General features: G+C 41.1%; 1 protein-coding gene across 1 annotated transcript in view; it reads right to left on the reverse strand.

Annotated features, from left to right (window-relative positions):
• The window catches only part of LOC141141259 (uncharacterized), a 1,017,917-nt gene that overhangs the window by 406,969 nt on the left and 592,651 nt on the right, over positions 1 to 18,297 (reverse strand). The window contains exon 26 of the mRNA XM_073628940.1: positions 8,306 to 8,347. Within this exon, the coding sequence (XP_073485041.1) occupies positions 8,306 to 8,347 (42 nt within the window). The remainder of the gene's footprint in view (positions 1 to 8,305; positions 8,348 to 18,297) is intronic.

Raw genomic sequence — 18,297 nt, forward strand, 5'->3', positions numbered from 1 at the left:
TAACAGTTTGTACATAACATATTTATCAAATTGTTTTTAACTTTCAAACCTGTTTATTGACTTTTGGATGGAATGGAAGTGTTATTACACCAGATTTTTATTGCTTACTATCTGTGACCCCAATGAGGAGATTCACCAATTATATTAACTAGTTACCATTGTTATTGAGGCAGAAAATAAGAAATCTAAAAGCTGTACAATTGTCACCAGTATGGGAAGTGAGGTTAAAGCTTCTAAACATGACACCTGTTCTATTGACAGCTGTCCAAGAGGATTTTCTTCTCACTTTGGAAAGATTTCCTTTTACTTCCTGTGTCTCTGGGGCAGGAAGGAAAATCTCCCCAAAAGAACACACAAGGAAAAGAAAACGACCAGGGTTTCAACCATTACCTACTAGCCAAAATTAAAATAAAATAATATTACTTTACATATAATTTAATCACTTGACCTCCAGAAGGTTTTTCTTTATGACCAGGGCATTTTTTACTATTCAGCACTAGGGATGGGCTGAACAGACCCCTGTTCATTTCACACCAGAACCTTTGAACACCGCGAAAGTTCGAACCTGAATAAGAAACCCTATTAAAGTCAATGGGATCCGAATGTCAAAAATCAAAAGTGCCCATTTTGAAGGCTTATATGCAAGTAATTGGGCATACAATGGTTTTAGGGGTCCTGGTCTTGCCCTGGGGGACATGTATCAATTAAAAAAAAAGATTGTGAAAAACATAATTTTTTAAATGAGCAGTGATTTTTTGATTTTTTAAGTGAAAACATAAAAACGAAAAAAAAAAATTCCAATATAGTGCCTGGAGGGTCCCCATAGTCTACCTATAAAGTGGCAGATCTGTACCATGTCTAGAATCTGCTGCAGCAATAATTGCATTTATAAAGCCAAAAAAACGACATTTTCCCTACAAGCTGCCTTTATTTTGCTCAGCAACAGGCCACAATGTAGTGCACTGGGAACAAGATTAGAAATTTTTTGGATACATTCTGGTGTCACTTTGACGTTGAATAGAAGTAACGGGTGCATAAAAATTGGTCTTTGGGTGTCAGTGGCACCTTCCCACCGTAACCCTATAGAGGTACTCTTAATGAAAGCAAGAATTGGCCTTGCTGTAAAAAATTGCAATGATATGCACCTGTCAAACAGGTGCAGAAAAATTACTCTTTGGGTGTCAGGGGCACCTTCCCACCGTAACCCTATAGAAGTACTTTTGATAAAAGCAAGAATTGGCCTTGCTGTAAAAAAATTGCAATGATATGCACCTTTCAAACAGGTGCTGAAAAATAGGTCTTTGGGTGTTCATTGTGCCCATGAAACCTATACCAAAAACATTCTTCCAGATGAAATGATTGAACACCCTCAAAGCTAGGCAGCCTCGAAGTCCTACAGGGATTTCACATCTCAAAAAGACTTAATCAGTGACATCAGCATCAGGGGCTTCATAGCTGGTAATTCAGGATTGATTCATTTTTATAAAAGTCAAACGGTCCACGGTGTCTTGGGACAGACGTGTTCTATGATCAGTAAAAAAAACCCCTGCAGCACTGAATGCCCATTCTGAAAGCATGCTGGATGCAGGGCAGCCCAACAACTCAATAGCATACTGGGCAAGTTCTGGGCAGTGGTCTATGCTCATGACCCAGTAAGTCAGTGGATCGTCAGCTGGAAAGCTCTCCATCTCTGTTTTGGCCATGAGGTAATCGCCCACCATGCGATGCAGAAGCTGACGATGGGATGTGGAAGCTGACAGCCATGGATGGTGAGGACTAAAAAAATTTAGAAACGCCTTCCTACACTACTCTCTTGACCAACAGAAGACTCAAAACTAAATTTTTCACGACACTGTGACCTACTGGAGTCAGGAAAAATGTTCAATAAAATCCTCTTTAACGTGTCCTCAAGAGATTTTATCTTCTGCACCCTCTGTGGGGACGGGATGAGTTCTGAGGCCTTCCCCTTATAACGGTGGTCGAGGAGGGTTGCTAACCAGTAATCATCCTTCTCCTTTATACCTGGTATTCTTGGGTCCTTTCATAGGCTTTGAAGCATGAGGTTGCCCATGCGCCTCAAATTTGCAGAGGCTTGAGAAGTAGACTCCTCAGGGTCACTCAGGATGACAGCATCTGGAACTTTCTCCTCCCAGCCACGCACTACTCCCAAGGGTTTTGGGGTTAGAAAGCCATCGCTTACAGATTGACGCATGTCTTCCTCTTCTTTAAAGCCTATGAAAGTGCCAGAATCCTCCTCCTCTTCCCCTCTCTCTGCCTGTGTGCTCTGTGACATAAGAATGATGGTGTCTGGATAAAGTGGGCCTTGAGAGGAAACAAAGTCCTCCTCTTCCTCCTGCTGCTCTGCCTCCAGTGCCCTGTTCATAATTCCAAGCAGAGTCTGCTCCAGCAGGAACACAACAGGGATTGTGTCACTGATGCATGCACTGTCGTGGCTCACCATCCTTGTGGCCTCCTCAAACGGTGACAATACAGTGCATGCATCCTTAATGATCGGCCATTGGCGTGGGGAAAAAAGCTGAGGCGGCCTGAGCCTGTCATTGTGCTGCACTGGCACAGATACTCGTTGACGGCCCTCTGCTGCATGTATAGCCACTGCAGCATTCCCAAAGTTGAGTTCCATCTGATGAGCATGTCACAAATCAGGCAGTTTAAGGGCAGGTAAAATTCCTGCTGAATTTCAGCCAACCGAGCACTGTGTTTGACAGCCTGAAATGGCTACAGACTCTTCTGGCCTGCTTTAGTACATCTTGCAGCCCTGGGTAAGTACTTAGGAAATGCTGCACCACCAAATTGAGGACATGTGCCAGGCATGGCACATGTGTCAACTTTCCCTGTCTAAGGGAGGACAGGAGGTTTGAGCCATTACCAGGCACCACCATTCCTGGCTCCAGCTGGCATGGTGTGAACCACCTCTAGGCCTGTCCCTGCAGAGCTGCAAGAATCTCTGCTTCGGTGTGGTTCCTGTCCCCTAAACGCACCAGCTGAAGCACTGCATGGCACCTTTTAGCCTGGCTCTGGGAATAGCCCTTTGAACACTTAGGTGGTACCTGATGTTCATAGGACAATCTACAGAGGAGGGCATGAAGCTGGTGGAGGAGGGAGTAGAGCTCACAGATCTGGCAACATCACCACCAGCTGTATGGAGATGTGGGGGCACAACAAGCTACAGCACCAAGCCCTGTCCTGAATTCTTTCGAGTTGCAAGCAGCCTTACCCAGTGTGCTGTGAACTAAATATATCATCCCTGCCCATGCTTGCTGGACCACTTGTAAGCAGTAGGGTGGATTTGATGGCTGATGGCAAATTCACGGAAGGGGGCAGAATCCACCAGGCTGAAAGGCAGAAATTAGAGAGCTAACAGCTTTGACAAGCTTGCATTCAGACGCTGGGCATGTGGGTGGCAGGGACTGTATTTTCTTTTCTGCTGCAGCAGATGGGGCAGAGAAATTTGCCGGCTACAGTCTACAGCTGGTGGTGTGCTGCTGGCAGATGTGTTGCTAGCACCTGGGACACCCTGTGCTATACCATCATCCCTGTCAGTGGAGGGTAAAAGGTAATGACTCGGTATCACAGGGGCAGACTGAAGTGGGTAAGGAGGAGGAGGAGGGGGGACAGATTTGTGCCCCTTTTGTATGTCTTTTAGGTGCTTTTGCCAACAGGCTGAGTGGTTGGACGTTAAATGCCTTGTTAAGCATGTGGTACCCAAATGGTTGGTGTTTTGCCACGTTTGATGTGCCTGAGACACAGTTTGCAGATAGCAACAGTGCGATTTGCTGCAGATGTGCTGAAAAAGGCCCAGACAGCTGAGCTTTGGGAGTGGGCCGGGAGATAACAGCTGCAGAATTTGATGGAATAGGGTGGCTGCTCTCTACTCTTTCTTGATGTCGGCCTCCTTGGGGCTGTGCCACCTCACCTTCAGTTTCCTCCTCTGCTCTATCTGGCACCCAAGTCGCATCATTGACCTCATCATCTCCTCCATCTTCATCATTACCACTGGAGCCAACTTGGCAATATGCTGCAGCTTGGGGAACATGGATGCCATTTTTTCTACCATTGTTCATCCCTCTCTCTAGGCTCATGTACCTGTCATCATCAACCTCAGAACCAACATCTGAATCCAGCAATGGCTGGGCATCATCAAGGAGCAAGTGACTGATGCTGTGGTCGATTAACTCAGCTGAGGCCTCAATGGCTGATGCTGGGGCTATGGCAGGAATAGATGTGGACAAGGAGGCAGGTTTATCCACTCTGGCAACTGCAGGGGACTGCACACTTGTCTCTGTTTGTGTGACAGAGGATGGGGAGGATGAGGACTGTTTAGTAAGCCAGTTCACCACCTCCTCTGCATGCTGTGGCTGGATAGCACGGGCAAACTCACTAAACAGGGAAAATTATGCCTTGCCTGAGGACTGACCACCACGTCCACCTTTGGTCACATTTGTTGCTGGCCCCCTTACAGTGCCAAGGGAACATATGCCTCTCCTTGTTGTCCTCCCAGACATTATTGGGAGGGAGGGGTGGTGCTTATAAGCAAATGTAAAGAAGAAGTTGAAATCTGTATGTAGATGCACTTTAATCAATGTAAAGAGGTGTTTGGTGCACTTTAATTTGAGTACTCACACTACACAGACACACTCCATGGATACTATATATAATATACTGCAATATAATGCACCAAACATACAGTGACGCACAGAACTATATGGCATTAAACTGGCAGTAGCGCACACAAAACAATATGGCGTTAAACTGGCAGTAACGCACACAGAAGTAAATGGCTTTAAACTGGCAGTAACGCAATCAAATAGATGGTGTTCAACCTTCACTACACTGACGCTATCTGAACTGTCCCTACTCTAGCTATACACTAACGTCAAGATTACTGACACGGTCTCACTACACTACACTGAAACTATATGAGCTGTCCCTACTGTACACTAACGTATGTATGAATGACATGGTCTCACTACACTACAGTGAAACTATCTGAGCTGTCCCTACTCTAGCTGCACACTATGCAAAGCTGAATGATGGTCCTCCTCACTACACTCACACTATCCCTAGATTGACACTAAGCTAATATTCTACACTGGCAATTGAAGCAAAATAGCACAGTATAGCACACTAACTAACTAATAGCACTGAACAGAGCCCTGTTCTATCTCTCTCCACGCCAAAATCACACTGAAAATGGCTGCCATTGAAAGAATACTTTTATACTGTGGGGCGGGAATGAGCCATGATTGGATAAAGTCATGATGACAGTGTCCAATCATGACTCTGACAGTGTTCTGTACCTTGATTGGCTGAGGCCTTCACCGGTTCAGCAAATCAGGGCTTGCAATGAACTGTTCAGCACCGCAATGCATTGAGGTTGGTTTGGGGGGGGGCGAAAAAACGGGTCGTTCACACAACCAAACAACGAAAGTTTGGCCCGAACTTATGCTCGGGCCGAACCGTTCACCCATCCCTATTCAGCACTGTGATATTTACTGGAAATTGTGTGGTCATGCAGCACTGTACGCAAATTATTTTTTTTTTCCACATAAGTAGAGCTTTTGTGAAAGTTTTCTTTTGGTGGTATTTGATCACCACTAGGTTTTTCAATTCTATTAAATAAATGAAAAAATACCAAAAATTTTGAAAAAAAATTATATTTATACTTTCTGTTATAAAACATATCCAAAAAATGTAATATATTCAAAAATTAGGCCAAAATGTATTACATATTTTTGGTAAAAGAAACCCCAAAAAGTGTATATTATTTGGTTTGTGTTTAGCATCTACAAACTATGGTGTATATATACTGAAATTTACGCAGCTTTAGATTCTATACGGTAATGATGGGGCTCAGCGACTTATAGTGGGACAGTGTTAGGGTGCACTAACCTACGCGTTTCACCCTCAAGGTCCTTGATGACGCCCTGTGGGAGGGTGAAACACGTAGATGCAATTTCCGGTTCCTATTGAGGTCACTTCCGGTATTGTGGAACGCACACCATGAACGGCATTTCCTGTATTCACAGCACCATGTTTTTATGCCTGATTTTATCATGCTTCTTGTAAGTATTCATTTCTATGCACAATAAATCCTTTTCTTGTGGGACTTTACTATTAGTACATTCCTTTTCATTCTGGGTACCTGTTATTCTGGCTGAGTATCTTTAACAAGGAAGTTTTGTCTGATGATCCGATGCCAAAGCAGCCATTCCTGGCCATCATTATTAAGCCTGAAGTGACCCCTAGACTGAAAGGCTGGAGGTCCATTTGATCCAGTGAGTGGGGACATAGGAGGGGGTGTTGTGGCACATCTTGAAAATTTTGGAGCACTTTGCATTTTTGGATTCAAGCACATCAGTCACTTTATTTGGACTTTTATGTTTATTATCAATATATTGTTTGCAATTTCACTTATACTGTGTTTGCTAGCACTGTATTTTATATATTTGTATCTGTTCAAGTGATTAGCACCTTATGTACAGCAGTTGCACTTGTCAGTTTATTTTTCCATTTTATGTTATTTTGTATACCATTAGCATGAGTATATATATTTAGAATATATTTTTATATGATATTAAAAGACTGCCTTGCGGTGTTAATAAACACTGTTTACATGTGAAAAAGAGGGATACATTTACATTGTTACTTTTGCATGTGATGTCTGTCAAAGCAAACTGACTAATTAAAACAAGTCACCTTTATTTGTTTCCTATTTAATCCCATATTAGCCCTTGGTTTACTAATAATGAACTTCTTCTGCTCCTTCTACTCCTAACTATTTTTTTTCCTGATGATTTTTTGTGTATTTCTATTTTTTTCAATTAATAACTTTTTATCTAATTTTGTTTATAATTTTTTTTTTTTGCGTTGCATTAAAGAAAATTGCATTGAAAAATTGAAAAAAAGTATTTTATTTGTAAATAACTTTCTAATGCTTTGTGCCATAGTTTGAATCATAGTTTTAGTTTAACCGCTTCAGCCCCGGAAGGATTAACCCCCTTCCTGACCAGAGCACTTTTTGCGATTCGGCTCTGCATCGCTTTTACTGACAATTGCGTGGTTGTGCGATGTTACATCCAAAAAAAATTGACGTCCTTCTTTCCCCACATATAGAGCTTTCTTTTGGTGGTAAACAAAAAGAGGGGAACAATTTTGAGAAAAAAACGCAAGATTTTTTACTTTTTGCTATAATAAATTTCCCCCAAAAATATCTAAAAAATATTTTTTTCCTCAATTTAGGCCGATATGTATTCTACATATTTTTGGTAAAAAAAATTGCAATAAGCGTATATTGATTTTGCGAGAGTTTGTGCAAAAGTTATAGTGTCTATAAAATAGGGGATAGTTTTATGGCATTTTTATTATTATATTTTTTTATTAGTAATGGCAGTGACCTGCGTTTTTTTTATCGGGACTGCGATATTATGGCAGACACATCGAACACATTTGACACTATTTTGGGACCATTGTCATTTATACAGCGATCAGTGCTATAAAAAAAAGCACTGATTACTGTGTAAATGACACTGGCAGGGAAGAGGTAAACCACTAGGGGGCTATCAAGGGGTTAAGTGTGTCCTAGGGAGCGATTCTAACTGTGGGGGGGATGGGCTACTACTTACATGACAGCTATCACTGCTTCCAATTACAGGGAGCAGTGATCTCTGTCATATCCCTAGGCAGAACGGGAAATGCCTTGTTTACAAAGGCATCTCCCCGTTCTTCTGCTCTGTGACACGATAGCGGCACCTGGCGGACATAGAGTCTGCGGGACTCGTGGTCATGGAGCATGCGGTGGGCGCACGCATGCTACCACAATGCCGCATCTTAAAGGGGACGTACCTGTACGCCCTTTTGCCCACCTGTGCCATTCTGCCAACGTATATTGTCGTACGGAGGTCGGGAAGGGGTTAATTATAGGTAGGGCAAATTATAGAATACAATGTATACTTTTATCTACAGTAAAAATGATCATTGTAGAAAAAAGTGTGTGTGTTTTTAGTGTTGTTGTTGTTATTATTTATTTTTTATGTTGTATATGAATTACCCAACAAATAAGATTGCTTTTGTAAGACAAATTAGACAATATCACTTAAAAAAAACAGTATATGTATTACTTTCTTATGTTAAGTAATGTCAAAGTTATTGTCGAATAAACAGGCCTTTACTAGAAATGCAAAAATTGCTTTGGTTCATAGGGTTGTTCCGGTGTGAGGGCTAAAGTGGTTAAAATAAATCATTTTGTTGTTTGTAAATTGACTTTAATACTAATGCAATATCATACCTTTTTCCTTTTCTTCTTTCTTCTCTTCCTTTTTTTCTTTCACTAGAATGAATTCAAGAAAGGTGTGTCAAATATGTGAATTAAATAGTTTACTCAATATTTTTCCTAGGCCCATGTAACACATAAGTATACAAAAAAGATAAGATTTTTATTCCAACCTACTTTAATCTTACTGTAGTGTTACAAACTCTACTCTGCATTGAAAATGTTTGCCATGCTCCATCTTGCTGAAACACACCTTTTTGTTTTGGTGTGTTACAGTAACACACTTTGTTACGCATTACATGCATTAGCACGTTACAGTGCCATTCATTTTGAAAGACACCCCTACACACTAAGGCAATATGGATCAGATGCACAGATGGCCTTGTCACTAGCTTTGATTGACAGCAATGGGAGCTAATGGCTCCCAGTGCCCCAGCAAAGCCAGTGAGACCCGGAAGTGAGGGGAGAGAAGAGCTGTAGACATGTACAGTGCTAGATCTAATGAGGGCTTAGGTAAGTAAAAGGGGGGTGAGGGGGGATGCTGACACCTAAACATTTTTAACCTTAATGCAAGGAATGATGTAGGAAGGATGATCCGCACACCAGTCGTTGCTCTTAAAGAATATTAATTTTTTTGAAAAGCCACAGTGTACAAATGCAGATCAAATCAGTTGACACGTTTGAGCCTATGTGGCCTTAGTCATAACCTATGACTAAGGCCTCATAGGCGGAAACGGGTCAACTGAATCTATCTGTGTTTGTACACTGTGGCTTTTCAATAAAATGAAGATTTTTTAAGAGCAACAACCGGTGTGTGGACCATCCTTTCTACATCATTCTACTCAGCCAGCGACTGTGGATCAAGCACCCGGGAGCTCTGCCATCAATGTGTTGTATTGGTAATAGCACTGATTTTTCTGTTTGCATTAATGCAGGGAATGCATTAAGGTAAAAAAATGTTTAGGTGTTACAATTTTTTTCCTCTTCCTCCTTCTGCAAATACAGTTTAAATACAGTCCATAGAGCTATGGTCTATGACATCTTTTTTTTTTACATCTGCTGCTGGAGTGGAAGAAAAAAACAATTCAAAATCACACCCATGCCCAGCATCTTTGCAAACCATTTTTCACAAGTTAGTTTTCTGTGCTAAACCACAATGGCATGGTCCACCATCCACCATTATTTTGCACAGAAGTCCATCCCTGCCACCCACCTGCATGTAGAATAATATGATGCAGCAGGAGCAGAGGAGGAATACAAAGGGGATAGTGGAGGGGGGGTTGAAGACAAGAAGGAAATCAGGTGGGTTGCTGGCAGTGAGAAGGAGGAGGGTTGGGGTGCTGGTGGTGAGGAGGATGAGGAAGATTAGGGTGCTGGTGGTAAGGAGGAGGAAGAAATTACTACAAGAGGAACTTTTCACCCCTTTTAAATGCAAGAGTTTCATGTGATTGGGTTTGAGTTTGGGGGAGGCTCAGGGTCCCCTGCTGCATTTTTTGTAAAATGTAATGCTCAAATGCCTGTATAAGGACCCCAGGATTCAGGTTGTTAAAGTGAGAGACTGTTATAGGATGGCTATCCTATTAAATCCATCAATACAAGGGCAATATAGCTAATCTACCACCACCATCCCAGAGAGGGCATGAAATTCATTACTTTGAGAAAGTGCTGAATAACAATCTCTTGGCAGCAGAAACCCCTCTCATGACCAATAGCCCTCCCCCAATCCTCCCATCCCTGAAAGGAGTTTTTTTTCTAAACCAAAGTGGCCAGGCCCAGCTGCAGGCAGCTCCTAAACAGCATTATTGCTAACTACATTAGAATGCATGAAGGAGGTTTGAAATACTGCTAGTGAGGAGGATAAGAAAATGGGGTAGGATTCATATTATTATTTTTATTTCATTATATTCCTAGCGCTGAAGGCATAGCTGCAAGGAGGAAAACCTACAGCATTAGGCTGCCCATCCTAAAGCCTACAGCCAAGGGGAAGGGCAAACAACAGCAAAAACTGGTTATGGAATCCTACCCATAAGCTGTCTGCTTTTCCCAAAATCAGATTTTTTTAGGGGGTTATATTCATTTTCTTTTCTTTTGCAAAGTCTGTTTGTTGGGGTGGGGGGGGTGGGGGTGGCTGCAAAATGTATATTAGTTGCTTGTATAGACAAAAGCTGCCCTATTCAGAGCACATCACCACTAAGGATGAGCTTCGAGTTCGAGTCGAACTCATGTTCGACTCGAACATTGGCTGTTCGCAAGTTCGCCGAACAGCGAACAATTTGGGGTGTTCGCGGCAAATTCGAATGCCACAGAACACCCTTTAAAAGTCTATGGGAGAAATCAAAAGTGCTAATTTTAAAGGCTTATATGCAAGTTATTGTCATAAAAAGTGTTTGGGGACCCGGGTACTGCCCCAGGTGACATGGATCAATGCAAAAAAAAGTTTTAAAAATGGCCTTTTTTTCAGGAGCAGTGATTTTAATAATGCTTAAAGTCAAACAATAAAAGTATAATATCCCTTTAAATTTCATACCTGGGGGATGTCTATAGTATGCCTGTAAAGGGGCGCATGTTTCCCGTGTTTAGAACAGTCTGACAGCAAAATGACATTTCAAAGGAAAAAACCCATTTAAAACTACCTGCGGCTATTGCATTGCCGACAATACACATAGAAGTTCATTGATGAAAACGGCATGGGAATTCCCCACAGGGAAACCCCGAATCAAAATTAAAAAAAAAAAATGACGAGAGTGTGCCCCCCTCCTGAACCGTACCAGGCCACATGCCCTCAACATTGGGAGGGTGCTTTGGGGTAGCCCCCCAAAACACCTTGTCCCCATGTTGATGAGGACAAGGGCCTCATCCCCACAACCCTGGCCGGTGGTTGTGGGGGTCTGCGGGTGGGGGGCTTATCGGAATCTGGAAGCCTCCTTTAACAAGGGGACCCCCAGATCCCGGCCTCCCCCTGTGTGAAATGGTAAGGGGGTACTTACCCCTACCATTTAACTAAAAAACTCTCAAAAATGTTAAAAATGACAAGAGACAGTTTTTGACAATTCCTTTATTTAAATGCTTCTTCTTTCTTCTATCTTCCTTCATCTTCTTCTGGTTCTTCTGGCTCTTCTGGTTCTTCCTCCGGCGTTCTCGTCCAGCATCTCCTCCATGGCGTCTTCTATCTTCTTCTCCTCAGGCCGCTCCGCACCCATGGCATGGGGGGAGGCTCCCGCTCTTCTCTTCATCTTCTTCTTCATCCTCTTCTCTTCTTCCTTCTTCTCTTCTTCTCTTCTTCATTTTCTTCTCCGGGCCGCTCCGCATCCATGCTGGCATGGAGGGAGGCTCCCGCTGTGTGACGGCGTCTCATAGTTACATAGTTACATTGTTAGCAAGGTTGAATAAAGACACCAGTCCATCCAGTTCAACCTGAGTGAGTACACCCTCACATCAGTCCCTACCCTCAAGGAGCCCACAATCCAAGGTCCCCAACTCACATTCATGTACTAGGGCCAGTTTTTTTTTTTTTTTTTTTGGACAGAAGCCAATTAACCTACCAGCATGTCTTTGGAGTGTGGGAGGAAACCAGAGTACCCGGAGGAAACCCACGCAGGCACAGGGAGAACATGCAAACTCCAGGCAGGTAGTGTCGCAGTTGGGATTCGAACCAGCAACCCTTTTTACTGCTAGGTGAGAGTGCTACCCACTACACCACTGTGCTGCCCACTCCTCGTCTGACGGTTCTTAAATAACGGGGGGCGGGGCCACCCGGTGACCCCACCCCCTCTGACGCACGGGACATGACGGGACTTCCCTGTGGCATTCCCCGTGACGGCGTCTCCTCGTCTGACTTGACGGGACTTCCCTGTGACGTCACGGGGAATGCCACAGGGAAGTCCCGTCAAGTCAGATGAGGAGACACCGTCACACAGCGGGAGCCTCCCTCCATGCCAGCATGGGTGCCGAGCAGCCCAGAGAGGAAAATGAAGAAGAGAAGAAGGAAGAAGAGAAGAGGATGAAGAAGAAGATGAAGAGAAGAGCGGGAGCCTCCCCCCATGCCATGGGTGCGGAGCGGCCCGAGGAGAAGAAGATAGAAGATGCCGCGGAGGAGATGCTGGACGAGAACGCCGGAGGAAGAACCAGAAGAGCCAGAAGAACCAGAAGAAGAAGAAGATGAAGGAAGATAGAAGAAAGAAGAAGCATTTAAATAAAGGAATTGTCAAAAACTGTCTCTTGTCATTTTTAACATTTTTGACAGTTTTTTAGTGAAATGGTAGGGGTAAGTACCCCCTTACCATTTCACACGGGGGGGCGGGATCTGGGGGTCCCCTTGTTAAAGGGGGCTTCCAGATTCCGATAAGCCCCCCGCCCGCAGACCCCCACAACCACCGGCCAGGGTTGTGGGGATGAGGCCCTTGGCCTCATCAACATGGGGACAAGGTGTTTTGGGGGGCTACCCCAAAGCACCCTCCCAATGTTGAGGGCATGTGGCCTGGTACGGTTCAGGAAGGGGGGCGCACTCTCGTCCCCCCCTCTTTTCCTGCGGCCTGCCAGGTTGCGTGCTCGGATAAGGGTCTGGTATGGATGTTTGGGGGGACCCCGCGCCGTTTTTTTTTTTTTTTTTGGCGCGGGGTTCCCCTTAAAATCCATACCAGACCTGAAGGGTCTGGTATGGAATTTAGGGGGAACCCCACGTCATTTTTTTTTTAAATTTTGGCCGGGGTTCCCCTTAATATCCATACCAGACCTGAAGGGCCTGGTATGGAATTTAGGGGGACTCCCACGTCATTTTTTTTTTTTAATTTTGGTTCGGGGTTTCCCTGTGGGGAATTCCCATGCCGTTTTTATCAATGAACTTCTTTGTGTATTGTCGGCAATGCAATAGCCGCGGGTAGTTTTAAATGGGTTTTTTCCTTCGAAATGTCATTTTGCTGTCAGACTGTTCTAAACACGGGAAACATGCGCCCCTTTACAGGCATACTATAGACACCCCCCAGGTACGAAATTTAAAGGGATATTACACTTTTATTGTTTGACTTAAAGCATTATTAAAATCACTGCTCCTAAAAAAACGGCCGTTTTTAAAACTTTTTTTTGCATTGATCCATGTCCCCTGGGGCAGGACCCGGGTCCCCAAACACTTTTTATGACAATAACTTGCATATAAGCCTTTAAAATTAGCACTTTTGATTATTCATGTTCATGTCCCATAGACTTTAACGGTGTTCGCGTGTTCGAGCAAACTTTTTTCCTGTTCGCATGTTCTGGTGCGAACCGAACAGGGGGGTGTTCGGCTCATCCCTAATCACCACATAGTTTTGCTGTAATATAGTGTAAGTTCTGTTTTTTGGTAAATATCATTTATGGAATTACTTTTCTAAAATGTGTTGTTTTTACATTTTCAATGGCAGGGACAACAATGCAAACTGGGTACTACCTTAGGTGAGAAGAAAATGCTAGGCCACAACATCACCTTGTCCGTGTGCAAAAAACAAAAAGGGTTCCTTGCAAGATATAGCTGCCAAATACAAAGTTGTAGGTGAGAGCAGAGAGAGAAATGTCTGTAATGAGTTTAAAAAGTGCAGAGAGAATTCTGCTCCAACAGGGTCACATGGAAAAGAATGATGGAAGCTACATGAGAGACTACCTGTAAAAAGGTCTTAATCAAGAATTAAGAAGCCACTGGTTTCTGAAACAAGATAGCATAGACAGAAATATAAGGCAGACCTAAAAGGACTGTTTGATTGGACACTTAGGTGGTAAATTATGTTTAATGTTGACAAATGTAAAATTGCACTCTTGGGGGTTTAAAACATGCATGCAACATACATTCTAGGAGACATAAAACTGACGGAGTCAATGAATGAGAAGGATTTAGGTGTTTTGATGGATCATATACCTAATAATAGCTTGCAATGTCAACCTGCCATTTCTAAAGTAAGCAAAAATACTTTCCTGTATTAAAAGATGTGTATTCTTTAGAGAGATATGTACAAAGCATTAGTAAGACTTCATCTGAAATATGCATTTCAGTTTTGGGTACCCATTCACAAAAAGGATACTGGGGAACTGAAGAGAGTGCAGAGAAGTACAACCAAGGGCAGCCTTAAGAAGAGAATTTAGGAGATATGATCACCATGTACAAATACATAAATAGTCTATATAATGAAGTTGATATAAAGTTTTTCCTCTTAAGGTCATAAAAGGACAAGGGGCACTCTTCATAACTTGTTAACCTCTGCATATGGAAAGTTTTCTTCAGTATGAGCTGTGAACAAGTGGAACATATTCCATCAGGAACTAGTTCTGAACAGCTCAGTTGATTGTTTTGAAAAATGCTGAATTAATTCCTGAGCGCATAGAATATAATTGGGTATTAACATTAACATTTAATAACATATGAGGTTGTTGATCTAGGGAATATCCAATTAGAATATCCTTAGAGAATCAGTAAGGAATTATTTTTAGCAGATTAGGTTGACAAAATTGTACCATGCGATGAGGATTTTTTCTTGCCTTCCTGGGTATATGATTCTATATATGGACGTTTTCAATTTACTGTATATTATCATTAATTTTTTTTCATTGGTTCAACTGACATTTGTCCAAAGGCCGACAGTAAGTAACTTTGCCTGGTATCTGATCAAGAACAGAAAGAGAAGCCATACTTGAGGGGACAAGATTTAAACATTGATAGAAAAATTCCGTAAACAGCAAAATGTGCTTACTTATGGTAGAAAGCTTTGATTATTGTATCCTAGGGAAGCTTTACACAACCCAGTAGGATAAAAAGATGATTGAATTTGAAACATTGTAAAAAGGTGGGGGCTTGTGTAGGCACCCTAAAGATTTGTCCATACAGGACAGATCCCTCCTAAGATCTTACGATATCCTATTATGATCCCTGAGGCTATAATTTCAAGACTGCCTCAATGGCTTAACTGTAATGGCTTAACATTACACATTTAATTTTTATTTTTTGCGTTGCAAATTTAAAGGGTTTACATTTTCAAATGCATGCCTTCATATATCATTACCACTGTCAGCATGTCAAATTTAATGAATGTACTTTAATTCAGCAGCAATCCCCCAAATGACATTCGGATGTGGGTCCTGCACATTCATTCCAAAATTGCCATTTTTACTTCATAAGTTTTTTTAAGAATATATTTAAGAATAATAAATTGCCTGCATTCATAGGAAAGCTTGGAGTAAATGAATAAGCTTCTTATGTTTGATAAAAAAATAACAGGTGTGACGCATGAAAATTGAATGTTTTATATTTCCAAATTTTAAATCAGGTACTTGCAATTTAATTTTAAATGTGTTCCGTCTGATAAAATACGTGGCAAATCAATGTGGAAAAATCCCATGATTTCAATTTGAACACTTGTTAAAGTCACTTTCTTTAGACATTGTTATACTGCTCAGTGGAAATCGAATGTCCCTTGAATCTCGAGGCTTTGCAGCAGTTAGAGATGGCCGGGTTATCTCCTTATGACATATTCTCTAGGACATTTCTTGAGCTATGTTCAGCATTGAATGTTTGCTGAGCAGTACATGTCACAAAATAAATGGAACAGAAATGATCTAAGCAGCAGACAGCGGGAACAGATAAAGTTCTTAAGTAAAAATTTCAATAAGCTGCTGTTATTTTTGTATTTCCACTTCTAACCTGAGTCTGAGAAAGTTACAGTGATCAGCAGTACAGCTACTGCAGGCAAGAAATCTATATATTGGGTAGGGAGATTCAAGGATCTCTAGAGAATTAGACAGAATAAAGAGCTATGTGTTGACAAAGGCTTTGTTTGCTGCTAAAAACACAACTCCGGAAAAAACATGGCGTGGAGTAGGGTTAAAAAATAATATATGGTCCCTTTTGGAACATACTTTCTTTTCTGTATGGCACCTATTTATAATGAAATTAAGGGGAAACTTTCCCAGCAGAGATACAAGAAGAAAAAATCGAATAGAGGTGCATACCATCCCCGCTCTTTTCAAAACAGAAAAAAATAATCTGGAAAGAGATGACATGACACCAGAAAATTCCCTTTATATATGTTTTTAACAAAGTTTATGAATGTTATATACCAGCAAAAAGTCTCCCTTACATAGACATCCAAGTGTCTTAGCTGGGATGTCAGCAGCCTCAGCAGACTCAAAAATGTTATTCAAGTGATACTCTGTAGTATTCCCCTTCACTCTTTCTTTGGGTACAACATAAAAGGTCATGTAGGGAGTGAAGAGAGGGGAGGAGGAGCTGGGCCAGCAGAGACTTCCAATAAGGAGAGAGGTCTATGACATGATCGGAGGCAGGGGACTTTGCTAGGGAATTAAAACTAGAAAACTAGTGTCAGTTCGCTAGAGGCACATGGAAATTCAATAAAAAAAAAGTTTATGGAAAGGAAATAATGCTGAAAGTAAATATTTAGGATACTTAATTTTTCTGTGCTTTTACAGTACCTGCATTTTTTAGGTTAGTGACAGGATCTCTTTAAACTTATCTAAGCCCAAGAACGGAATTGTTTTATATTGCAGCATAATAATCCTTACATGTGGTGGATACATTTGATTTTTTTATGTTTACATTTTTTTTTACCTAATGATCTTGCTGGTAACAATGTCCTATCCTAGAGTGACAATACCTTACTGTGACTGATGTAGGGTTTGAAATAGAGAGTGCTTGGCATGAGATCTTTATAAGAATATTTAACTGGGCTTGAACATGCAAGTTAATGCCCCAAACGTCCACAAATATCATACTGAAATTTGATCACTGTGACAAAATCTACTATGGAAGGAACAAACATTTATACAATAAAGGCTTTCAAAGTTTTGTTTGTTATTGTATTTCCCCCTACACATTCTTCTATGTATTCATCCATTTAAAGAATAACTCCACTTTAAAAACAAAAACCAAAAAAACAGTCCCACTGGGTGATCAATGTACATTGAGCAACTTTAAGAAATGTTGTTGTAGATTTTTATCTCTTTATCTTTTTATCTCTTTGTTTGTTTTATGATATCTGGGTGCAAAGTGAATTTGAATGGGAGTGACTTTTTTCATTATTTTTCATTATTAATTAGCAGATGCACTTGCAGTGTTCTAATGAGGAAACTTGTAGGGCTTGAATCCATTTATAAATGATTAACCCTTTAGGAGTATCTTATCAAAAATAACATTTTTGTTGCAGAGAGTATTGAAAATCTGACTTATTTTGTAGTCCAAACTTCTGGGAAAAACAGTGAGCCCAATTACACAAGCAGGAGATTACATTTCCTGGGGAAGAACTGCATACAGAATGCCTCCAAGTTGCCATACTGCTTTGCATTTGACAGAAAATTGCAGTTCCACAGATTAAAAAGGAAATTAATCATTAATAATTTTTAATAATATTTAGTTACTGTATGGCTTGTGTAGTAATTATATATGCTGTGTTTGCTATTTTTCCCGCAAAAGAGGAGTTACCCTTTAAACCTCATTGACTACAATATCTTACTTACTATCTTACTAAATGCATGCAATTAATTTACTTACTAACATTTCAAGATGATAAAAGTTTTGTATATAAATATATGCAAATAAAATACACACTCTAAAATCAAAATAAGCCATGCACAGAAATTGTTCAATTATAAGTCTTTAGTAGTTTAATAGTGATAGGACAAGTAAATAACAAAACAGAAAGATATCAACCTTCCTGGAGTTGTATCATATCTTGCTTAAGAAGGATCAATATTCCACATAATTTTTAATAAAGAAAGTTTGTATAGCAACTTGCTACAGTCTTTCATTAATGCCATATAGATATAATAAACCATGTAGCATTACTGTAAGAAAAATTGGCTGCCAGGAGGTGGTGCTATGCAGCCATGAAGTGAATTGAATCATCTACTAATTTTATCTATAAAACAAGCCCATAAAAGTATGATTATATGCTATATTAACTGTAATTAATTTTTAAATTCCTTCTTTAGTTGTAGGAGATATTACAAGTTCTGTAAAATAAGGAATATTCTAG

The sequence above is a fragment of the Aquarana catesbeiana genome, linkage group LG04, assembly GCF_042186555.1.
Source record: "Aquarana catesbeiana isolate 2022-GZ linkage group LG04, ASM4218655v1, whole genome shotgun sequence".
NCBI lineage: Eukaryota > Metazoa > Chordata > Amphibia > Anura > Ranidae > Aquarana > Aquarana catesbeiana.